The following is a 21,646-nucleotide window of genomic DNA, read 5'->3' on the forward strand; positions in this document are numbered from 1 at the left end:
GCACCCTGTTCTGAACCCCACGCGGCAGCAGCAGAGGGAACCCCGCCACCCCTGACAAACGCCCTTACTTGCATGTACCTAAAGGTGTTCCCCGGGGGGAGCCCAAACTTCCCTTCCAGCTCACCCAGGCTCATGAACTTCCCGTCTATGAACAGGTCCCCCAGCCGCCTAACACCTGCCGTGTGCCAACTCAGGAACCCGCCATCAATTCTCCCCGGAACAAACCGGTGGTTCCCCCGTATCGGGGACCCCATGGAAGCCCCCACCTCCCCCCTGTGCCGCTTCCATTGCCCCCAAATCTTGAAGGTAGCTGCCACCACCGGGCTTGTGGTATACCTCGTTGGAGGGAGCGGCAGCTGCGCCGTTACCAGCGCTCCCAGGCTCGTGCCCACGCAGGAAAGTTAGGCAGATTTTTAATTGGTAATGGGTTGAAGAGTTGTGGAGAACGAGCAGGACTGTTGAGTTGAGGCCAGGATGGGATCAGCCATGATCACATTGAGGGTGTTAGGCTCGGGAGACTAAATTGCCTACTCCGGCTCCGAGGTCATGTGTTCTAGGGAGGAAATGCATGTTTTGCAATCCAGCTCTTGACCTGTATCATTGTAGGTAGCAGATGAGGAACATATCAGCCATGATAGAATGGCGGAGCAGACTCGATGGGCCAAATGGCCTATTTCTGCTCCTATATTTATGCTGCCAGACCTGCTGAAAATTACCAGCACTTGTTTTTATTTCAGATCCCCACTATCTGCAGTGCTTTGCTTTTATTGCAATGTGTGGGGACTTGCACAAAAAAGTCAGTTAAATTAATAGTTTTGCTTGCTAGTAAACAGGAGTTAAATTGTGCTTGGAGCAAATCGAGTAAACAAATTTAATTTTTACAGGTCTGTAGAGCTGGAATTTGAGGGGCCTAAGCAGTAATTACCCGCATCGTCTAGACACCTTCAGAGAGCTTTCAGAGGGCTATGTTGTGTTTAACTTCCATTTAAGTTCAACTTGAGGTTTGGGACCATATTTACTCCTGAAGGACATTTTTAATGATACGTTAGTCAGAGATTGTTTAAAACTCTCAGCTAATCTGACGTGGGAATGAAGTTTGTTTTGTTTGACTTTTATAAATGTTGAATTGTGCATTCTTGTGGTGTGTAAACATTGTACTTTAGATGAGCAAAGAATAATTAACTTATTTAGTGATTGCTTTCTGAAGAGTATAGTAAAATAATTCACTTAGATTGTGCTGGTTTTGGCTCAATTTTTTGCCCAAGTCCTAAAGTGCAGCGCTTGAGTGCATAATCCAGATGGATGTTCAGAACAGTAACGAAGGAATGCTGCATTATCAGAGGGTCCAGTCTTAGTGAAGATTTTAAATTGAGTTCCAATCTGCCCTTTCCGATGGATATAAAAGATCCATGGCAATGTTCAAAGAAGAGGAATAAATTATGGGCACTATTTATCCCTCGAGTAACAGCATCTCTGAAACACTTTTGAGGATTTGTTTTAATTAAAAATCCGTGGCCCTCCTGTTTTGCTCTGTGGTATAAATGCTTAGAATATAGCGTATCCAGTGTCAGAGGAGAATGACCAATGATGGATCGAGATCTGAATGGGCTTGCTGACCAGGATATACTTTTTGTTGCGCTTTGTTATTTTCATTCAAATTACAATGCCTGCATTTTAAAGATAAATTTCTGCATTTTTCCTCTGCAAATTGTTCAAAATACTGATTTTTTTTGGACATTTTATTTCAATAATGACATCTTTACGCCCAAATAAATGTTTTAATCACAAAATACACAATAATGTAACTAAATATCTTAAATGGCCATTATGTCTTTTGTTGCATTCACCAAGGTTTTGCTTGGCAGCATCAACCTTTCCTAAAAGCCTGGGCTTAGACTTTATATTGTTGCTCAAAGATGTGACGCTACTAGCTGAAGAGAAACCCAAAATTTTAATCTTTGTGTTCTGTATGGAACTTTCTAGCAGGCATCAATGGCGTTAAGCTAACCAAATTATGAAAACCTTTGTCATCTGTAGCACCATTCATTTGATCTTTTTGAAATCTATAGCTTTTTATTGCTTTATCTGGAGCACTTTATAGTATACATCCGTCTATGGCTTTTTATTGCTTTATAGCTTTTGTTGTCATCTCTAACAATATTTGAGTTTTGAAATCTGTTTGAAGAAGCACTAGGGGATTAACTTGGAAAGCCTTTTTGGATAAAACTTTTAAAAGACAATTGTGTTAATGTGCACGTGATTGAGAGAGAATGATTGCATATTTGTTATAGCTTGTGTTCTGTAAATTTTTTGAAGTGTTCTATGACCATTTTTCTTGGTACTAAGTTCACTTAAATTCAACCTTAGTTTTGAAAAATAGAGGTGAATAGGAAGCTTCTAATCATTTTACTTGTCTTTTGATGGCAAAGAGAAGTGCAACTGACACGAGAAAGGACAAATATGACTGCTGATTCCTATTTGATTTTGAAAAATAAATATAATTTCCATTTTGAAAGAAACAAAAGTTTGAGGAAAGTGGGTAGGGAGGGAGAATAAGGGGAAAGACTGGGAACTGGCTGAGGGTGAGATTTTCTTTGCCTCTCGGGGTATTTTGGAGGTGAGTGGTTAGGAATGAAGTTGAGTGGATGATGAGTTTTGATTGTGGTGATTGTTTTGTTGCAGAAGGTATTGGAGGTATCGGGCTTAGCAGATAGTTCAAAAAGGCGGAGATGGTGTAGCGAGTGTTGGAGTAGAGGTAGCAATAGGATTGTATGGAAGGGGAGGAGTTACCATAAAGATTAAGGTATATGGTGAATGATGGAAATGAGGGAAGCCTACAACTTGGTGTGAAGGATGGAAAGGCAACTGAGGGATGTATTTATACCCCAATCTCCATGGGAAAGGACAGCTTGTAACCCCAGCTTCTGTCCCATGCTATGCCAAACAATGCCATCCACCACCATTGTTGCTTGTTGTGCTCTCTCTTTAATTGGCTCTGTTTATGGCGGTTAATATGGTCGCCTTCCTTAATTCTAATTACGTTTGCTCAAGAGTTGCCAGGTATCTTTCTACCGCCACAAGGTTCAAAACCGAATACTGGTCAAAGACTCGATACACCAGTTAGTACGTTCAAAATCAATGCTCATTTATTTACACACAGTCAATTATACTCATGCACAAACTCTACCAACTAAACTATCACTACTACTAAAGCCTATACTTAGCTTCGGGCGCCCACTCAGTCAGAGGAACAATGACCGTTGTCCGGTTCTGAGGCTGCTGGGGCCGAGCTGGTATGGAATAGTAGCTAGGAGCGTCTATCTTGACTTTGGACTTGCTTGTTCTGGTGCAGCTGCTAGGCAGGCCTCGTCGCTGAGAGCCAAGGCGAAGAAGAACGATTCTCTCTTGGGGGCTTCCTCTTAAACCCAAAGGGGGCTTCGCGCGCTTTTGGGTGGTCCTTGAACTTGGTCCAAATTAATTGGACCATATCCTGATCATTGGTATCGATTTCCTCCAATAAAGGAGTGGCTGCCCTGATTGCTGGGTGGGCCCTAGGTGGCCGTTGGCCTGCTTTGTTCTAGTCTCCTCTGGCGCTGGGTTCTCTGCTTTAGTATCGTTTACCTAAATGTTTCTCTTTTGTCCCCGGAGATGGCTCATTAGTATGTTAATGGCTTTGCAGTATCGGTCTTGTCTGGAAGCTGCAACTCCAATCAACAGACAAACCTTACACCTGCTTGCTTTCTCAGCATTGTCCATTTTTCTCTTCATTCTCTGCCAAGTGTCCATTTTGTAATTGGGACATGGCCACCCCAGGTGGCTACACCTTGATCACTCCTAGTTTTGCTGTTCCCCATAAATGGAAACACTCTCTGAATCAAAACCTTTCATAATTTAATGTACTTCCCATTAGGTCACATCTCCGCCTTCTATCTTCAAAACAAAGAAAGCCACTCTATTCATCCTTTCTTGATAGAATCTTGCAGTTCTCGTCATCATCCTTTTGATATTTTTGCACCCTCTTCAGTGCCTCAATACCTGTTTCATAATATGGCATCCAATCCTTCAGGGAGCCAGAACTCTTCATTCCCCTGATTCTGTTCTTCCTCCCTTTAGACCCCCTGCACTGACGCATGCCTTCATCTCCAAGTTCCACGCTATGCAGTTACCTAACTTGGTCTACATTTTCACTTCCCTCTCCTTTCAGATCCTGTTTTAAAATCCCATCTTTTGGGCTAGGCTTTTGCGCACCCCTCCTACCTCCTTTTGATGTCCATTTTTGTTTGATTTGGATGTTTGTGAAGTCTGAATGTTAAAGACACTAAATAGCTGCAAGCCATTTTCTCTCTTAGCAGCTATTTGTGTTATAACTACAATGAACTATTTACCACTCATTTGAATAACCTCTGAGGAACTAATGCAGCAGCCATACATAATAACACACAATGAGATGACTGAGGAACTAAATTTGTACTTTATTCATGTCTTTCTTTGTGAAGACAGAAGAAATGTACCGGAAGTTCTGAGAAGCACAAGTAGTGAGGAGCTGAAGGAAATTAGTATTAGTAAAGAAATGATTTGGGGAAAATTAATGGGATTGAAGGCGGACAAACCTCCGGGGGCCGATGATCTTCAGAAGCGGCCCAAGAATAGTAGATCCATTAGTGGTCATTTTCCAAAATTCTTTGGACTCTGGGAAGGTTCCTATAGATTGGAGGGTGGCGAATGTAACCCCGCTATTCAAAAATGGAGGTAGAGAGAAACGGGGAACTATAGACCAGTGAGCCTAACGTTGGTTGTAGGGAAGTTGCTAGATTCCATTTACAGTAGTCCCCCGTTATACTGCGCTCCACAATACCGCGGTTCGCGATATACTGCGGGGGGGCTTATGGACCCCAACTGTCAGTTGTGTCAATTTCAGCGGCCGGCTCACTTTGATCCGGAGAGGGAAGCTGCTCTCTCACTGAAACAATCAGCCGGCCGCTGAAATTGACACTGCCGGCTGCTCTCTCCCTCCAATCAGAAACATTAAAACTTAAAAGTTGGATTGGAGGGAGAGAGCAGCGGGCAGTGTCAATTTCAGCGGCCGGCTGATTGTTTCAGTGAGAGAGCAGCTTCCCTCTCCGGATCAAAGTGAGCCGGCCGCTGAAATTGACACTGTTTTAATTAGATCCACGATGGGGGTTTTAAATTTATTTAAAAATCTATGCTAGCGCTTCCCATTGTGAGTCTACGGGGGTCTGACCTCTCCCCCCGCCCCCCGTAGACTCAATGGGAAGCGCTAGCATAGATTTTAAAATAAATTTAAAACCCCCATCGTGGATATCAGCGGCTCGGATGCAACGCGGGTGGCTGTCTTGGACCCCAACACCCGCGTTATAAAGGGGGACTACTGTATTAAGGATTTCATAGCACATCATTTGGAAAGCAGTGATGTAATCCGACAAAGTCAGCACTGATTTACGAAAGGAATATCATGCTTGACAAATCTACTAGAGTTCTTTGACGATGCAACTCGTAGAGTTGACCAGGGAGAACTGGTGGATGGGGTTTATTTAGACTTTCAGAAGGCTTTTGACAAGGTCTCATAGCAGATTACTATGTAAAGTTAAAGCGCGAGGGAAATACCGGTAGTGTCTCGAGATGGATAAAAAACTGGCTAGCAGACGGGAAGCAAAAAGTTGGAATAAATGGGTCTTTTTCTGATTGGCAGGCAGTGACTAGTGGGGTACCGCAGGGATCTGTGCTAGGACCGCAATTATTCACGTATATTAATGATTTGGATGAGGCAACTAAATGTATTATTTCCAAATTTGCAGATGATACAAAGTTGGATGGGAGGGTGAGGAGGATGCAGCGATGCTTCAGTGGGATTTGGACAGGCTGAGTGAATGGACATATATATGCATGGCAGATGCAGTATAATGTGGATATATGTGAGGTTATCCGCTTTGGTAGCAAAAATAGGAAGACATTATTTGAATGTGTAAATTGAGAGAGGTGGATACTCAGCGAGACTTTGGTGTCCTCGTGCATCAGTCGCTGAAAGTAAGCATGCAGGAACAGCAGGCAGTAAAGAAGGCAAATGCTATGTTGGCCTTCATAGCGAAAGGATTTGAGTATAGGAATAGAGATGTTTTACTGCAATTGTATAGGGCACTGGTGAAGCCACACCTGGAGTATTGTGTGCAGTTTTGATGTCCTTATCGGAGGAAGGATGTTCTTGCTATGGAGGGAGTGCAGCAAAGGTTTACCAGGCTGATACCTGGGATGGTGGGACTAAGTCAGTTAGGATTATATTCATTGGAGAGTGAGGGGATCTCATAGAAACTTACAAAATTCTAACAGGATTAGACAGGTTAGATTCAGAAAGAATGATCCCGATGGGGGAACCCAGATCCAGGGGGATCCCCGGGTGGAACAAACCATTACAAGGGGACATAAATTTAAGATAAATGGTGGAAGATATAAGGGAGATGTCAGAAGTAGGTTCTTTACCCAGAGAGTAATGGGGGCATGGAATGCACTGCCTGTGGAAGTAGTTGAGTCGGAAACGTTAGGGACCTTCAAGCGGGTATTGGAGAGGTACATGGATTAGGGTAGAATAATGGAGTGTAGATTAATTTCTTAAGGGCGGCACGGTAGCATTGTGGATAGCACAATTGCTTCACGGCTCCAAGGTCCCAAGTTCGATTTCGACTTGGGTCACTGTCTGTGTGGAGTCTGCACATCCTCCCCGTGTGTGCGTGGTTTCCTCCGGGTACTCCGGTTTCCTCCCACAGTCCAAAGATGTGCAGGTTGGTTGGATTGGTCATGATAAATTGCCCTTGGGGTCCAAAATTCTATGATTAACCTAGGACAAAAGTTCGGCACAAGATCGTGGGCCGAAGGGCCTGTTCTGTGCTGTATTTCTATCTATCTATCTATCTATCTATCTATCTATCTATCTATCTATCTATCTATCTATCTATCTATCTATCTATCTATCTATCTATCTATCTATCTCTCTCTCTCTCTCTCTCTCTCTCTCTCTCTCTCTCTCTCTCTCTCTCTCTCTCTCTCTCTCTCTCTCTCTCTCTCTCTCTCTCTCTCTCTCTCTCTCTCTGTCTCTCTCTGTCTCTCTCTGTCCCTCTCTGACTCTCTCTGTCCCTCTCTGTCCCTCTCTGTCCCTCTGTCCAAAATTATGCACAGGATGGGTGGATTGGCCAGGCTAAATTGCCCTTTAATTGGAATAAAATATAACTGGGGACTCTAAATTTATTTTTAAAAAAAAAGAACTTGATCAGCTCTGATCGTAATGAATGGATTTTTAACTAACTGCTGCCCATATTTGACCTAGTCCTAATTAATGTCAGTTTAAGAATTCCTCTAAACTTTATATTGAGCATAAACGTATTTTGCATTTGTATGAATTTGTCTAGCATTCTACTGATCTTGTAGGATGGCCTGAATTATATTGTAGGCAGGCATTGTATGATGGACACATTTATATAGTTAATTTAGTAAAATGGCAATTTGTTAGCCCAGAAGTACACTACCATTCATTATACGTAAGTTTTTTTGTTTCATAGGCAGACCCAGGCTTCCTATGGAAATGTGCCTTTAGTAGCAAATATAAGTAAAGCTTCAAGCGAATCTGAGTCATGACTGCTATATTTGTCAATTTTTGCACGTTTATTTAGCTTTTTTGTTCTCTGTTTGGAATATTCAGTTTTGCTCTCTGAAGAAGGATCGTTTGACATTGTTTCAATGTTCTTGGAATCCACTCCATTTAAAAAAAAATGTGTTTTTCACTTTTATGCTGATTTCCGAGTAATGTATTCAAACATACTGTGGTCACTCTTTGCCTACACGATCGAGTAGCTTTATTATGGGACTTGATCAATATATTTGCAAACGTTTCAACCAGTACAGGTCCATAACACATTGATTCATAAAATAATCCTGTACCGTGTTCATTGAGACTCCCCAGCATACACTTCCACAAAGAAGGGTGACTTGGTACCATCTGTTGTAATTTTAGCAATAACTTAGTTTGTGCCTCAATGTGTCCTGTTCTCTACCAGTAGGGGAATTGATTGACAATTTAGCTCGTCGGACCCAAAAATGCATGTAAATGATATCTAGGAGAGTATGAGCATTATCTCCTCCTTTCTATTGCATTTATTTGTTCCTGCAGACAACGTAGATTTGCTCAGTCCTTACCAATGCTGAATTATATGGGTGTTCTAAACAAGCTGGTGCACAAAATAAGGGTAATTGCAACTAGGGGGAACGTATAAATAGTTTGTGCTCACTCAGTGTGAGTTTAACAAGTAGCCACTATAACTGCTTAGTTACATTTTGTTTGTAATGAAAGAGTTTGGCCCTGTGGCTTTCTAAAAGTAAATTTTCAGTCCCTAAGCAGATATTTTATTCTATCTCTGCTTCATTTAAGATCAGTGCTTTCTTTGTCTTGTTTTAGCAAGACAAAATGATGGCACACCTTTAAAGGTCATCTAATCTAGGGGTCAGGTTTGGGTTTCCAGTGTGGTGTACCACAGTTACCAGATGGAGAGGTTCGCTTTGCAACTGCTGGCGATTAAATTAATGCAAGAGTTGACTTGGCTAACTTGCCATGTGCATGAATGATATCCTTGTTTGCCTGTGCCTTTTGATATTTGGAACGATTGTGTTTTGTTGAATTTGAAAATTTTCCATATTGAATCATTTCATGGAATCATAGAATTCCTATAGTGCAGAATGGGGCCATTTAGCCCATTGAATCTGCACCGACCCTCATACCTAGACTCCATCCCCAATCTATTCCTGGGACCCCACCTAACCGAACCATTGAACACTAAGGGCAATTTAGCATGGCCAATCCACCTAACCTGCACATTCTTGGACTGGGAGTAAACCAGAGCACCCGGAGCCAATGGGAGAATGTGAAAACTCTACAGTCAGTTGCCTGAGGTTGAAATCGAACCCAGGTCCCTGGCGCTGTGGGGCTAACCACTGTGCCACTCAATATATTATATTACTATGGTATAGTTTCCTTTTATACTATGTGAATTTGCTTCTTGTCTGCTCTCTTGAATTACTTCAGTCAGTTTTGCAAACAACAGTCCCAGAGCAGCACTCTCCTCTAATGTTGTATAGCTCAAGCATTAGTCTGATTTTAATATCCATAATTAAATGTAAATTGTCGCAATTACAATTTTACAGTTCTGTTTATTGAAATCCTAGATTAGAAAAAGTTTACAATAGAAGCATGATACTAAAATCCTTGCGGGCATGTGGTAACTTAGAGGGGCCAGCTTTCGCACAGCCTGCTCATTAACTGTGCTACTCAGTGGGAACATTATCTTCCATCTGTCTGCCCATTGCACCAGCCTGTGTCCTGATATCTGCTGTTATATCCCTTTTACTAATATTTGGCGTTTTGTATTATCTGCAAACCTATGCCCTGTATACCCAATTCCAGGTCATCAATGTATTTCAGGAAGAGCAGTAGTCAACCCAGCACCCTTGGGAGCACGACTGCACATTTCCTTCCAGTTTGGAAAAGGAATATGCTCGCTGCTTTCTGTCTCAGTTACCGTATATACCCGCGTAACATACGACTTTTGAGCACCTAATTTGAAGCCTAAATTTCGGGGGTCGCATGATACGCGAGGTACAAAGATCGCGGGTCTGAAATGCTGGCCAAGATAAGTCACATAGCATCCAGCTGGCTTTACTAGCGTCGTTCAGCCACATGTTTTTATGAATGGAAACGGCAAGTGGCTGAACAACGCGAGTAAAGCCAGCTGGAAAGCTGTTCGAATCGCGAACAGCTTTCACAGCAGAATCCACTCTTCCCATCAGAATACTACTGATTGTGACCACAGCATTCTGATGGGAAGATGTTCAGCCACTTGACGTTTCCATTCATGTTTTTATGAATGGAAACGGCAAGCGGCTGAACAACGCGAGTAAAGCCAGCTGGAAAGCTGTTCGAATCGCGAACAGCTTTCACAGCAGAATCAACTCTGCAGAAACCACACACAATGATACCATTTGGAAGTTTTAGTTTCCAAAATTAATTTCCAAAAAAGTCACTCGCATGATACATGAGGTATACCATAAAATCATGTTTTGGGGACGAAAATTTAGGGGTCGCATGATACGCGAGATCGAAAGTTACGCGAGTATATACGGTAATTTCATATCCATGCAGCCACTGACCCTCTAATCCTTTGCGCTTCAGTCTTGCTTAGAAATACTTTATGAAATATTGTTTGAAAGTCTATGTGGTTAACGTCAACAGCACTGCACTCAATCAGCCTCTTTGTTATTTCATCAAATAAATTTACCAAAGAACAAAAAATTTGGTTTAAAATTAGATCCCAGCTCACAACTAGGGAAGGTGTGTAGTTTTTTTCTTCACTCCTCCCAAACGGCTTATTTGTGGTTCATCTGGGCTGGCAACCCTAAGTGCTCATCCATCACATGTAAAGTCTGGACCTTGATTTTTGGCAGACTTTGTAGTCATTCACAGTATCGCAAGTGAGTCCAATTTTGTGATCACAACTGCACACTATTGAGCCATTACTGTATAGTAATGAGAAATTGAATGTTACCTGCATCCTAATTTTCTCTCTCTCCGTCCCCCTCCCCCAACACTTGAGGCTAGCCGGGCTGCGATAAAGATGGTACCTATTAAATATGGTGGTATTCTTCTAAGCTAGCATTTGCTTAAATTGTGGAGGGTTGAATCATGGAATAAAAGAAGATAGTGTCCAAATTCTTCTATCCAGTGCTTTTAAGGGAAAATGTTGGTGCAATGCAGTGAGCTGACCTACATTTTTCAAATCCAGACACTAGAACATAGAACAGTACAGCACAGAACAGGCCCTTCGGCCCTCGATGTTGTGCCGAGCAATGATCACCCTACTCAAACCCACGTATCCACCCTATACCCGTAACCCAACAAACACCCCACCCCCCCCCCCCCCCCCCCCCCCCCCCCCAACCTTACTTTTAGGACACTACGGGCAATTTAGCATGGCCAATCCACCTAACCTGCACATCTTTGGACTGTGGGAGGAAACCGGAGCACCCGGAGGAAACCCATGCACACACGGGGAGGACGTGCGGACTCCGCACAGACAGTGACCCAGCCGGGAATCGAACCTGGGACCCTGGAGCTGTGAAGCATTTATGCTAACCACCATGCTACCGTGCTGCCCTGTTGTATTTCAGCCTGAAATGGCATGCATTATTTTCTATCATTTTCTAAGGCAGCCTGAGTATTCGAGTATTCGTCCTAGATAGGAAGCTTATGATGGAGGGGAAAAAAATTGTACCACCAGTGTATAAGAAATGATCCCAGTTATATCCGGTACAGAATAAGCTGAGGTTGGGTATGTATGTATGCAAGATGTATGCATGTTAGTGCTATAAAATAATGATCTCAATGATTATGATAAAAATCCAACATTTTTAAGAGTTAAAATATTCAAACAAGTTATTGGCAAAACAATCATTAAATCTAATGCGCATTTCTGAAGTGGTAGTGAAATCCATTGAGAATAACTGTATGGCTTCAACATCCAATCTAGCGTTTCCCATGCCCTGTTTGCTTTGACCTCTTGAATAAACAATATCCAAGAGACATACCAATAAGATTGCATTTCCAGTAATTGGGCTTACTGGCCTTTGAGAAGTTTATTTAGTAGCATTAGTGTGTGGGCTTCTACAATAATAATTTTCACAATTTAAAATAATTTTCACAAGCAGGCTTCAATGAAGTTACTGTGAAAAGCCCCTACATAAATGCACTAATGAACCAATTTTGCATTTTCATGGCGGACATATTTGATGTGATATGTGTAGTCTAATTTTTATTATTTTTTGATAACGGAACTGCATACAGTCAAGATAGAGCATGTTATGTTGGGACCTTGTGACATACAGACTCCACTCAGACCTATCAACTGAATTACTTTAAAGCTTCCGACTGTATGATTGGATCAGCATTACGAAATGCTTATTCTGGCCGATGCAGCCCACAAATTCGGAAAGGAATCATTCCTGTTTTTAAAAAAAATTCCCGCTAACTAATCGTAATTCTCATTCTGTGACTTAATTGATGTTGTACAGATTAGCTAAATGTAGATGTGCAAATGTGAACTTGTAAATATATAACATTCAATAATTATACTAAATTACATCTGCTTGCTCTTGTGTGTATACTCTATCACACAGACATGTCAGGCAGATTTGATAATAGAACTGTTTTTATGGGCTGTAGAGATGGCTTCATTGAGGTCAGCCTATCCCTGCCAGCCATGATAATTAAATCAGAAAAATGCAATATAAGCATCTACATTTATCTTCTCCATACTACACAAGCTGAAGAACTGTGCAGAATTTTGGCCTTTTGCAGAAGGATGACACCAAAATTGAGAACATGAGTGTTACGAGCAACTGAACAGGCTGAACCTTTTTTTTTCTAAATCCTTAATTTGTATATATCTAAAATCTTAATTCCGATACCTTCTTCCCTGGCTGAAATAAAACGACTGAGACTTCTTAGTTGGACAGAACATTTAAGTAAGAAATAATTGGAGCTTGTAACAAAGCCAATGTAATAATCACAGCATCTTTAATCTTATAGACTGTAAAATCAAATTGGCAAAAGTAGTCTGGAAGATGAGTTTGTTAAATAATTATGTGGCAGCAACTTTGCAGCAGCTTTCTACGATAATACATTGTGGAACCAATTGGGGAGAAACCAATTTTAGATCTCGTATTGTGCAATGAGGCAAGGTTAATTAGAAATCTCATTGTAAATGTCCTCTTGGAGTGATCATAACTTAATATGGAATTCAGTTGCATTACTAGAGAGAGATATTTGAGTCCAAAGTTTAAACTAAAGCCAAAACATAAGATTCTGGGGACAGCTTACAAAGGTTGAGGTAAGTTTGACTGGGTAAATAGAGAGTAAACAGTGGAAAATAGAAATGATTCAGAATTTTTCACAAGTATGATCCATTAACTCCCAAGATTTACCTGATGTTTGCTAGGTATGTTAAGTATGTATTCAATTAAAAGAAAAGGCATATAGTGCGAAGAATAGTTATAAACCTAAGAGCTCCCTTCATGCCAGATAAAGGAGAAGTTATGGAGAATGAGGAAGTGACAGAAATATTAAACAAATATTTTGTGTTGTTCGTCTTCACAGAAGACGCAAATTGCATAACCAGAAATAGGGGTTAACTACGGGGCTACTGCAGAAGTTAATATTGGGAGTCTAAGTATGGAGAAACAAATTCCAAGGAGCTTTGGCCTACATCCCAGGGTTCTAAGAGGTAATGGTTATGATTTTCCAACATTTCCTTGATTCTATAATGGTCCAAGTAAATTGGAAATGAGCAAATACAGACTGTCCTCAACTTCACAACATTCGAGGTATGACGAACCGCATTTGCAACGTTTATAAATTGACATCCCATTTCAACTTTGCAATGTTGTTTTCGACTTGCGCACTATGCCAGCATGTTTATAGATGCAAATTGACATTTTGTGCCGCCCACCTGCATGACTGGACAGATTGAACCATCTTTATTAGGTTGGAAACAAGTATTTTATTTTATAAATTTTTTTTGACGTAACGGTCAGTTTTAATGCATTTGTATGCTTGTGTTGTATTTAACATGTGCTCAGGTACAAAGAAATTTAAGGTTAAACAGGTAAGTGACAGTGACCGAATATACTTCATTATATCCCCACACAATAGCCGAGGATCTTGTGCTAAGGTGCGTTGACATCGGCAGTTGTAGCGATTTGACATGGCAAGAATTGAGGATTTTACATCACCGGGTGCCCCATGAGTGATTTCCAGCCTTGGTTCAAGAACCAATCCCCCATTTATACTATTGGTCCTATGGGAAAATCGGTTTCAACTTATGGCATTGTTTTCAGGAACCAATTGTGTCCCAAGTCCGAGGCCTGCCTATATAACATGTCTATTCAAAAGTAAAAGAAGAGAGAAAACGGAACTACAGACCAGAGTCTGACATCAGTCATGAGGAAAATGCTGGAATGTATTGTTAAGTATCTTCAAGGCTGAGGTAGACAGGACTTTGATCTCTGGGAATCAAGTGACATGGGTAGTGGGTGGGAAAGTGGAGTTGAGGGAAAAGATCAACCCACTCCCCTGCCCCTATCTCTGTAACCTCATAACCCTATTTAACCTTATGGACACTAAGGGATGATTGATCATGGTCCATCCACCTAACCTGCATATCTTTGGACTGTAGGAGGAAACCGGAGCACCGGGAGGAAACCCACGCAGACGCTGGGAGAATGTACAAACTCAACACTGACATTCACCTGACGCTGGAATCAAACCCGGGTACCTGGCAGCAGATCTGACCACTGTACCACCATGCTGCCCCATACATCATCTTACTAAGCTGAATACAAGTGTCGCTAATTGTCTACTCACAGGGAACTCTCTTTATATAATCAGAACTCCATTAGCCCAACTTCAGCAAACAATATCCATGGTTGGAATGAATTTTGATACTTATGTAATGCTTTAATTTTACCGCTACCTCCAAAACGTGTCTGCTGCCTTTCAAACCAGGATTTTTAAAACATGACTGCAAAGCAGGCACAGACTAATCACAAGTTTGTAACTCTTACTGCACCAAATATATATAATACAATCTATCTGAAATTCCTACTTTCATCACAAATGGCAAACCCAACCTGCAAAGTGATTAGTAACATTTGAGAGCTTATGCCAAAATTGAGTAGTCAAGCCTAACATAGTCATACTCAAAAGAATCCTGCCATACACAAGATTCAGGCAGCAACTCACCAAGGTTCCTTCAACAGCACCTTTTGAACCCCAAGACCTCTGCCACCCTTGAGGACAGAAGCTTGCCACCACCTGTAAGTTCTCATCCAAGCCTTTCACTACACTGGGAACTATATTGCCATTCCTAACAGGACTGTGGGTATGCCTACACCTCATGGACTGCAGCAGTTCAAGAAGGTGGCTCACCAACACCACCTCTAGGACAATTGCTGATGTGCAATAAAAACTGGTGTAGCCAACGACTGGTATTCTGCAGAAGAATTCAATAAAATCTTGCCCAATCCATTCTGTTATCTCAAATCAGCTTATTTTGATTACAGTGCTTGCCTCTGTTAGTACGGTTTGCTGATTTCATGACTTGGTCTTGAATTTCTGAATCCAGATAAACTGGTTAAGTAAAACAGCAGCCACAGCACTGAGCTGTGAGTTATGCCACTGAGTTCATCTTTTCTCCTATCCACTCAGATATGGCTCATTGTAACGATTATGCATCGTTCCTACTCTTCAGCCAGTTTTGTATGTATTCCTCGGGTTAGATCTTCCCCAGGGCTTTAAAATTAAGGGCGAAATGTACAGGCTGTTCACACCGGCAGTATATTCCGGTCCCACCGACAGCACACCCCTGCCTCGGGTTTCCTGGCCATGAAGGGTGCATTCAATGGGAAATCCCATTGACAATGGCGGAGCCAGAAGAAAAGCACACTGCAGGTTGCGCAGAAAATCCTGCCCCAAGTCTTGTGAAATTTTGTAAAATATTTTCTGACTGTCAGTTTGGACCACATCATAAGCCTTACTGCAGACCACTTGAATTGTAACTTGCTAAGAGATTGGTCAGGCAAGGATGTTCTACTTCTGAAGCTATGCTGACTATTTGTACAATGATCCCCAAGTTGACTATTCAATTCCATTAGTGTGTGTAGAATGACAAAGAACGCTACTTTGGATTTATAGTTACTTTTTGAACGTGGGCAGTACATTAAGCCATTGCAAAATACAGATGTTTCATCAATGCCTACTGACTCACCCATTTTATTTTGGGGGTGGGGTGGGGTGGGGGTGGTTTCTCAACTCTTCTCCCAAGACTTGGCATTTTGAGATAAATACCATCCAGCCCTGGGGATTTAATTGCTTGGAGCTCACATAATCTGTCTGGAATTTGCATCTTGCAAAAAGTAATTGGTGTTACTTGGACTAGTTTTGGGGGAGTGTACATTTCAGATTCTGTGGAATGATGCAACATGGGGAGGCCCATCCACATAGTATGCTTGAGCCAGTTCTTCAAAGAGCTATCCAGTTGGTTCCACTCGCAAGTTCTTTCCCAATAACCCTGTAAATGTTTCCCCTTGGCAAGTATTTATTCCATTCCACTTAGAATATTACTATTGAACCTGCTTCCATCATGCGTTTACAGTACATTCCAGACAACGTGCTGTGCAAATTATTTTTTTTCTCATGCTATTCCTGGTTCTTTAGCTATTTGCTGTAAACCTGTGTCCTCTGGTTACTGACCCAATATCACTGGAACGAGTTTCTTATTTACTCCATTAAAAGTCTTAATGATTTTGAGCTCCTATCAGATCTCCCTATAACCTAGGTTTGAAGCTTATCTAGTCTCTCCGTAAAACTGAAATTCTGCATTCTAAATGTGCCATTTTAATAAATCTCCTCTTCACGGTCTCTCCCAAAGCTTTGACATCCTTAAGTGTGACCCCCCACCCCAGAATTGGCTATACCTTTTTCAGCTGGGGTCTAACCAGAATTTTATAAAGATGCAATGTAACTTTCTTGCTTGTTTACTAATAGAGTCCCTTTTTAACAGCCATTTCATCTTGTCCCGACTTCTTAAAAGAGATGTATCTCCAGGTGTCTTTTTTTAGTAAAAGAAACCTACAGTTTAGTTTCTATTTTACTTCTTAAAATGGATCAGTTCAAAATATATGTGAATCAGCCATGTGTCTGCTCATTTCACCCAACTAAGTCCAGATTTTTCTGTATCCGCCTCTTTTATCACATTTTGAGTTTCTTAACAGCTGGGTACTTTAAATTATGTCCTGTATATAGGAGGAACAAATTTGATCAATACATTTCTAGGTCAACCAGGAAGGAAATATTGGTGGATCTAGTTCTGGTAATAAAGTGGTGTATATTTCAGATGTGAAGCATTTGGGAAACCAGAATCACAATGCTGGCTTTGGAATAGTTATGAAAAAAGGATCTGGATCAACTGGAATGCAACAATTTTGGTGAATTGAAATCCAGGTAATTTAAGAAATATCAAAAAGATCAGTGTTCCTGAAACACTTGGGCACCTTTGGTGTACTTCCCTCTTCTGAAAAATAACCATTGACCCCTACTCTCCGTTTTCTGTCTGTTCGCCAATTCCTTATCTATTCTGTCACTGACCCATTAATGCAGCGGACTTCACTTTGTGATACTTGAAATGCCGTTTGAAGGTCCATATATGCAACATTCGTTGTACTGTTGTCACCAACCATCTCTCGCCAAACATGCCATGATACACGAAGCCACTCGTGTGGGGAGTGAATAGGAATATTGTGGTAGCAGGTGATTGTATAGTCAGTGGGATATACACTGTTCACAGGCTGTTGCCTTTTCAATTCGCCAAAATTGTCACCCTCCAGTTGATCCATGTTCTGTTTTTCATTATTATTCCAAAGCCAGCATTGTGATTCCTGTTTCCCAAATGCTTCACTTCTGAAATATACACCACTTTAGTCCCAGAACTAGATACAGCAATGTTTCCTTCCTTGTTGACCTGGGAATGGATTGATCAAGAAAGTACATATTTCAGGAATTCTTAATCCCCATTGCTCTTTATAATTAAAGTCTCTTGTTATCACTATAAAATTATTAAACCTTTCTGCAAGTTGTCTGCAAATTTGTTCATCCTATATGCTTTCCATGATATGGTAATCTATTGTGTACATCCAGCAGAGTAATAAGTCTTCATATTCCTTTAAATCTAACCAAATGGGATATAGGATTGTCTTGACTCTCCAGTCTATCACCCCTTTCCTGTGCTGTAACCACATAAATCATCAATATTACCACCCTCTTTTTTTTTTTTTTTGGTTTGTTGCTGCAACCTTTCCTAGACAACTTTTATAGCCAGGAATATTACATTCTATATCCTCCTCTTGTCTCTGTTTTTGCCACCATGTTATAAGTGGCATGTTGTGCCTGCAGCTCACCAACCTTCTGTATCACACTCGTATGTCTATCCACATGCATTCTAAATCCATCCAAGTCTACCTCTCTTTTTGGCCCATTACTGATCTCTCTTATTTTTGAATTGCATTCCCTTTATTCTAATGCTGCTTTTATAAATATCCTGGACATCTGATTTGGACTGCTTTCTGGCTTGTCACAGGCCTTTTCAAAACAGTTTTTGTTGAATATAACTATATTCCCATAAGTTATGGGAATCTAACTTTTTTTTAATAGCTTAAAGCAATATTTCTGGTACCAAATGCAATTTCTCATCATTCAGATATTTTCCTCTTTCCATCCTCCCTCCCCCAGCAGTATTTTCGTGTCATTTGTAAAATATACATTGCATGTAATCGATAAATCTGCATGCACATTCATACTTCACTTCAGATGATGAAGTGAAATCCATTTTTAAAGGCATTCTTCTCTCCAGCACGTTTTTGCTTGCCTGGTTAGTTGTATGTTTTATCTCAAAGCGGTTATTTTTAGAAACATTATATATTATTTGTAGAACAACTGGGGTAATTTATTTTTCCGTTCTCAGGGAAGACAGAAGATCAGGGGATATCGCTTCTGAAGATATTGAATCAGATGACTATTCTGATGAATCTAGCCTTGAAGGTTTTTATGGAACTTCACCACCTAACACCCGCAGGCAGATGAAACGCATGTCAACCAAACACAGAAATAACGTTGGGAAAGCAGTCAGTCGTCCTGCTAATAAAGGTTAGTATGACTCAAAACTTTGCTTGGAAGTATATGCCACAAGTGAATAATCTCAGTTTTGAAGTTACTAACTGTATGGTATTTTATAGCGGTGGTTATGAGATGGAATGAGATGGGCACTGAATGTGTTAGATAATGAGAATGCTCCAATTCACTTTTCAATGAGCATCAGGAAAGTTGATCTATTTTCCATCTTCCATTTATGGTGGATTCCACGTAAAACACCCCAAGGCAGTTCTGCGTTATAAAACAAATGGTGACAAGGAACCTCCTAAAGAGACAGTAGTTAAGATGACAAATTGTTTAGTCAAAGAGGTGGGTTTTAAGGAGTGCCTTAAAGAAGGAAAATAGGGTAGAGAGGTTAAGAACTGTCGGGAAGGTATTCCAGAGTTTGGGGCCCAGGCAACAGGAAGCTTGGCCACCAACGGTTGAATGATTAAAGTTGGAGATGTACAAGAGGCCATACGTCGAACAATAATTTTGAAAGAAAGGGGAGAGTGATGGAACAAGGGGCGATGTTCAAAGTTGGAGAAAGTGCCAGGGGATCAGGCCAAAGTAATTTGGTGATGAGCACCACAGTACCACTGTGATGGTGGAGGAGCAAATGGTGGAAGATGTAGCCAGGTTTGGGGGGGGGGGGGGGGGGGGGGGGGGGCTTCATTAAGGGGAAAGTTACCATCACCCTTCAACCAGGTTTCTATTAAGGCCATAAATGTGGGTGCAGTCACCCAAAATATTATAATTTCATCTGTGGTATCTTTAGTAACATGGTAATATTTTGGGGGAAGGGACAATCTATCCAACCTGCCAATTTGATCACCTTGTTAAATTTCTTCTTGTGACTTTAGAACTAATAGTTCTGTAATTACTGCAGTTCTGTCATCCTGTAACTAAACACAAACTGCATTTATTGTTTTCCTTTGGCACCCTTAAAGCTGGTTTGAAAGACTGTCTCCTCGCCCTTCTGATCCTCTATCCCTACCCCTTTTGTTGTTCCTTCTCTTTTGTGCCCCCTGCCTCTTTCTTTCCTCCCCCTACCCACCCCCTCTGTTTCTTTTGGAGCCCCTTGTTTGCTTTCAAAATTCTGTTTGCAAGAGAAAATTAAGATGAGGGAAAAAAAATCTTCCTTTCTGTTGGTGGTTGTGTTTCAGATGAGGCATGACATTGAGGTACCATCTCTCTCAAGTGGATATTAAGTAGCCCACTTCAAAGATTTGAGCACACAACCTAGGCTTGCAGTGACATATGCTATTCTTGTGGAAAATAACTTAAAACCCAGTCTATGTCTTCTCGAGTGACCACGAAATGAGATGAGCAGTTCTGTTTTGAAGAGCTGTAAGGGAGCTATTCCCGCTGTCCATGCCAATATTCATTGCTCAAGCAACATCATTAAACCGCTTGTTTGGTCTTTATCACGTTGCAGTTCTTGCAGTATGCATCTTGGTGGCTGCATTTCCTACATTGCAACAGTGTCAATTTCAAAAGTATTTCATTATCTGTAAAGTGTTTTGGGACCTCCTGGAGGTTGTGAAAGGCAATATATGTCAAGTCGCCTTTCGTCTTCCCCTGCCTGTTCTCTCAGTTCACTTCTCCCTTCCTCTTTCTGCCTGCTCCTTCTTTCCTCATCCGAGCCAACACTTTCGCAGTTGTTACTTGTGCAAAGAAATATTAAGTAATTTGGTTTGGTGGGGCATCTCATGGCTGCCCTGTTGTTTAGACTTATGGCCAGTCCGCTCAGAAATGTTTTGGCCACTAAATGCTGGAAGTGTGAGCTGATATTGGTGCAATGAGGACATCAGAACTTGGTGAACAATAGGAAACTATCTCTTTAACATTTAAAGATTGAGAAACAAAAAGAAGGAAGATTTGAGGAGAGGGAGTTGAGTGTCAGATCAGGTAAAAAAAAAGAGAAATGAAAGGAAGGAAAGAAATATTGAATTGCAAGAGAGAAAAGAAAGTAAGAATTTAAAAGAAAAATATATTTGAATAGCCATTCACTAAATGTAAGAATGATATTCTGCACTTTGACTTTTATTTTTTGGGCCATGGTGGTAATTGTCAGTCATTAGCAGTTGCCACTTAATTACTGGGCTTGACTTGCTTTAGTATATTTAATAGGTATTAAATAAACAAAAGCAGAAACTTTATGAAAATCACCGAAGCCACTTCAGTGAAATTAAAAATGGAGCAGTGCAAATTGGCCAGTAACTCCATGGTCATTTTCAGTTCACATGTCTCTTCCTCATTATAAATTGCTGGTCAATTTTCCAAATGGCGTGCATCATCTTTATTAATTCACCTTGACATCTCTAGCTATTGATGCACTAGATCATACCCACTAACTTTACCCTTGTCCCCAATAAAATCGCTAAAGTGCAGCCCAGTCAGCCCATCGAGTCTGAACCGGCCTTCCAAAAGAGCACCCTACCCAGGCCCTCCTTCGCTCTATCCCTGTAACTCCATTATTGGACTCCAGGGCAATTTAGCATGGCCAATCCACCTAACCCACACATCTTTGGACTGTGGGAGGAAACTGGAATCCTCGGAAGAAAGCCGCGCAGACACTGGGAGAATGTGCAAACTTCACACAGACAGTAGAACTATTGCTCTTTCCAATCCAATGCTCCAAGCAGGGCAGCACGGTAGCATTGTCGATAGCATAATTGCTTCACAGCTCCAGGGTCCCAGGTTCGATTCCGGCTTGGGTCACTGTCTGTGTGGAGTCTGCACATCCTCCCCGTGTGTGCGTGGGTTTCCTCTGGGTGCTCCGGTGTCCTCCCACAGTCCAAAGATGTGCAGGTTAGGTGTATTGGCCATGATAAATTGCCCTTAGTGTCC

At 41.3% G+C, this 21,646-nt stretch overlaps 1 protein-coding gene across 5 annotated transcripts in view; it reads left to right on the forward strand.

Annotated features, from left to right (window-relative positions):
• map3k4 (mitogen-activated protein kinase kinase kinase 4) overlaps window positions 1–21,646 on the forward strand; it is a 186,410-nt gene that overhangs the window by 20,235 nt on the left and 144,529 nt on the right. For 4 of the 5 annotated variants that reach the window (XR_005461426.1, XM_038803416.1, XM_038803411.1 and 1 more), the window contains exon 2: window positions 18,627–18,808. Coding sequence is in view for 4 of the 5 variants with exons in the window: in XM_038803416.1 (XP_038659344.1) it covers window positions 18,627–18,808 (182 nt within the window). In the remaining variant the exon portion in view is untranslated. Of the gene's footprint in view, window positions 1–900; window positions 1,002–18,626; window positions 18,809–21,646 lie in introns of those variants that run through there. The other variant, XM_038803426.1, reaches the window with a different exon arrangement.

The sequence above is a fragment of the Scyliorhinus canicula genome, chromosome 1, assembly GCF_902713615.1.
Source record: "Scyliorhinus canicula chromosome 1, sScyCan1.1, whole genome shotgun sequence".
NCBI classification, from domain to species: Eukaryota; Metazoa; Chordata; class Chondrichthyes; order Carcharhiniformes; family Scyliorhinidae; genus Scyliorhinus; species Scyliorhinus canicula.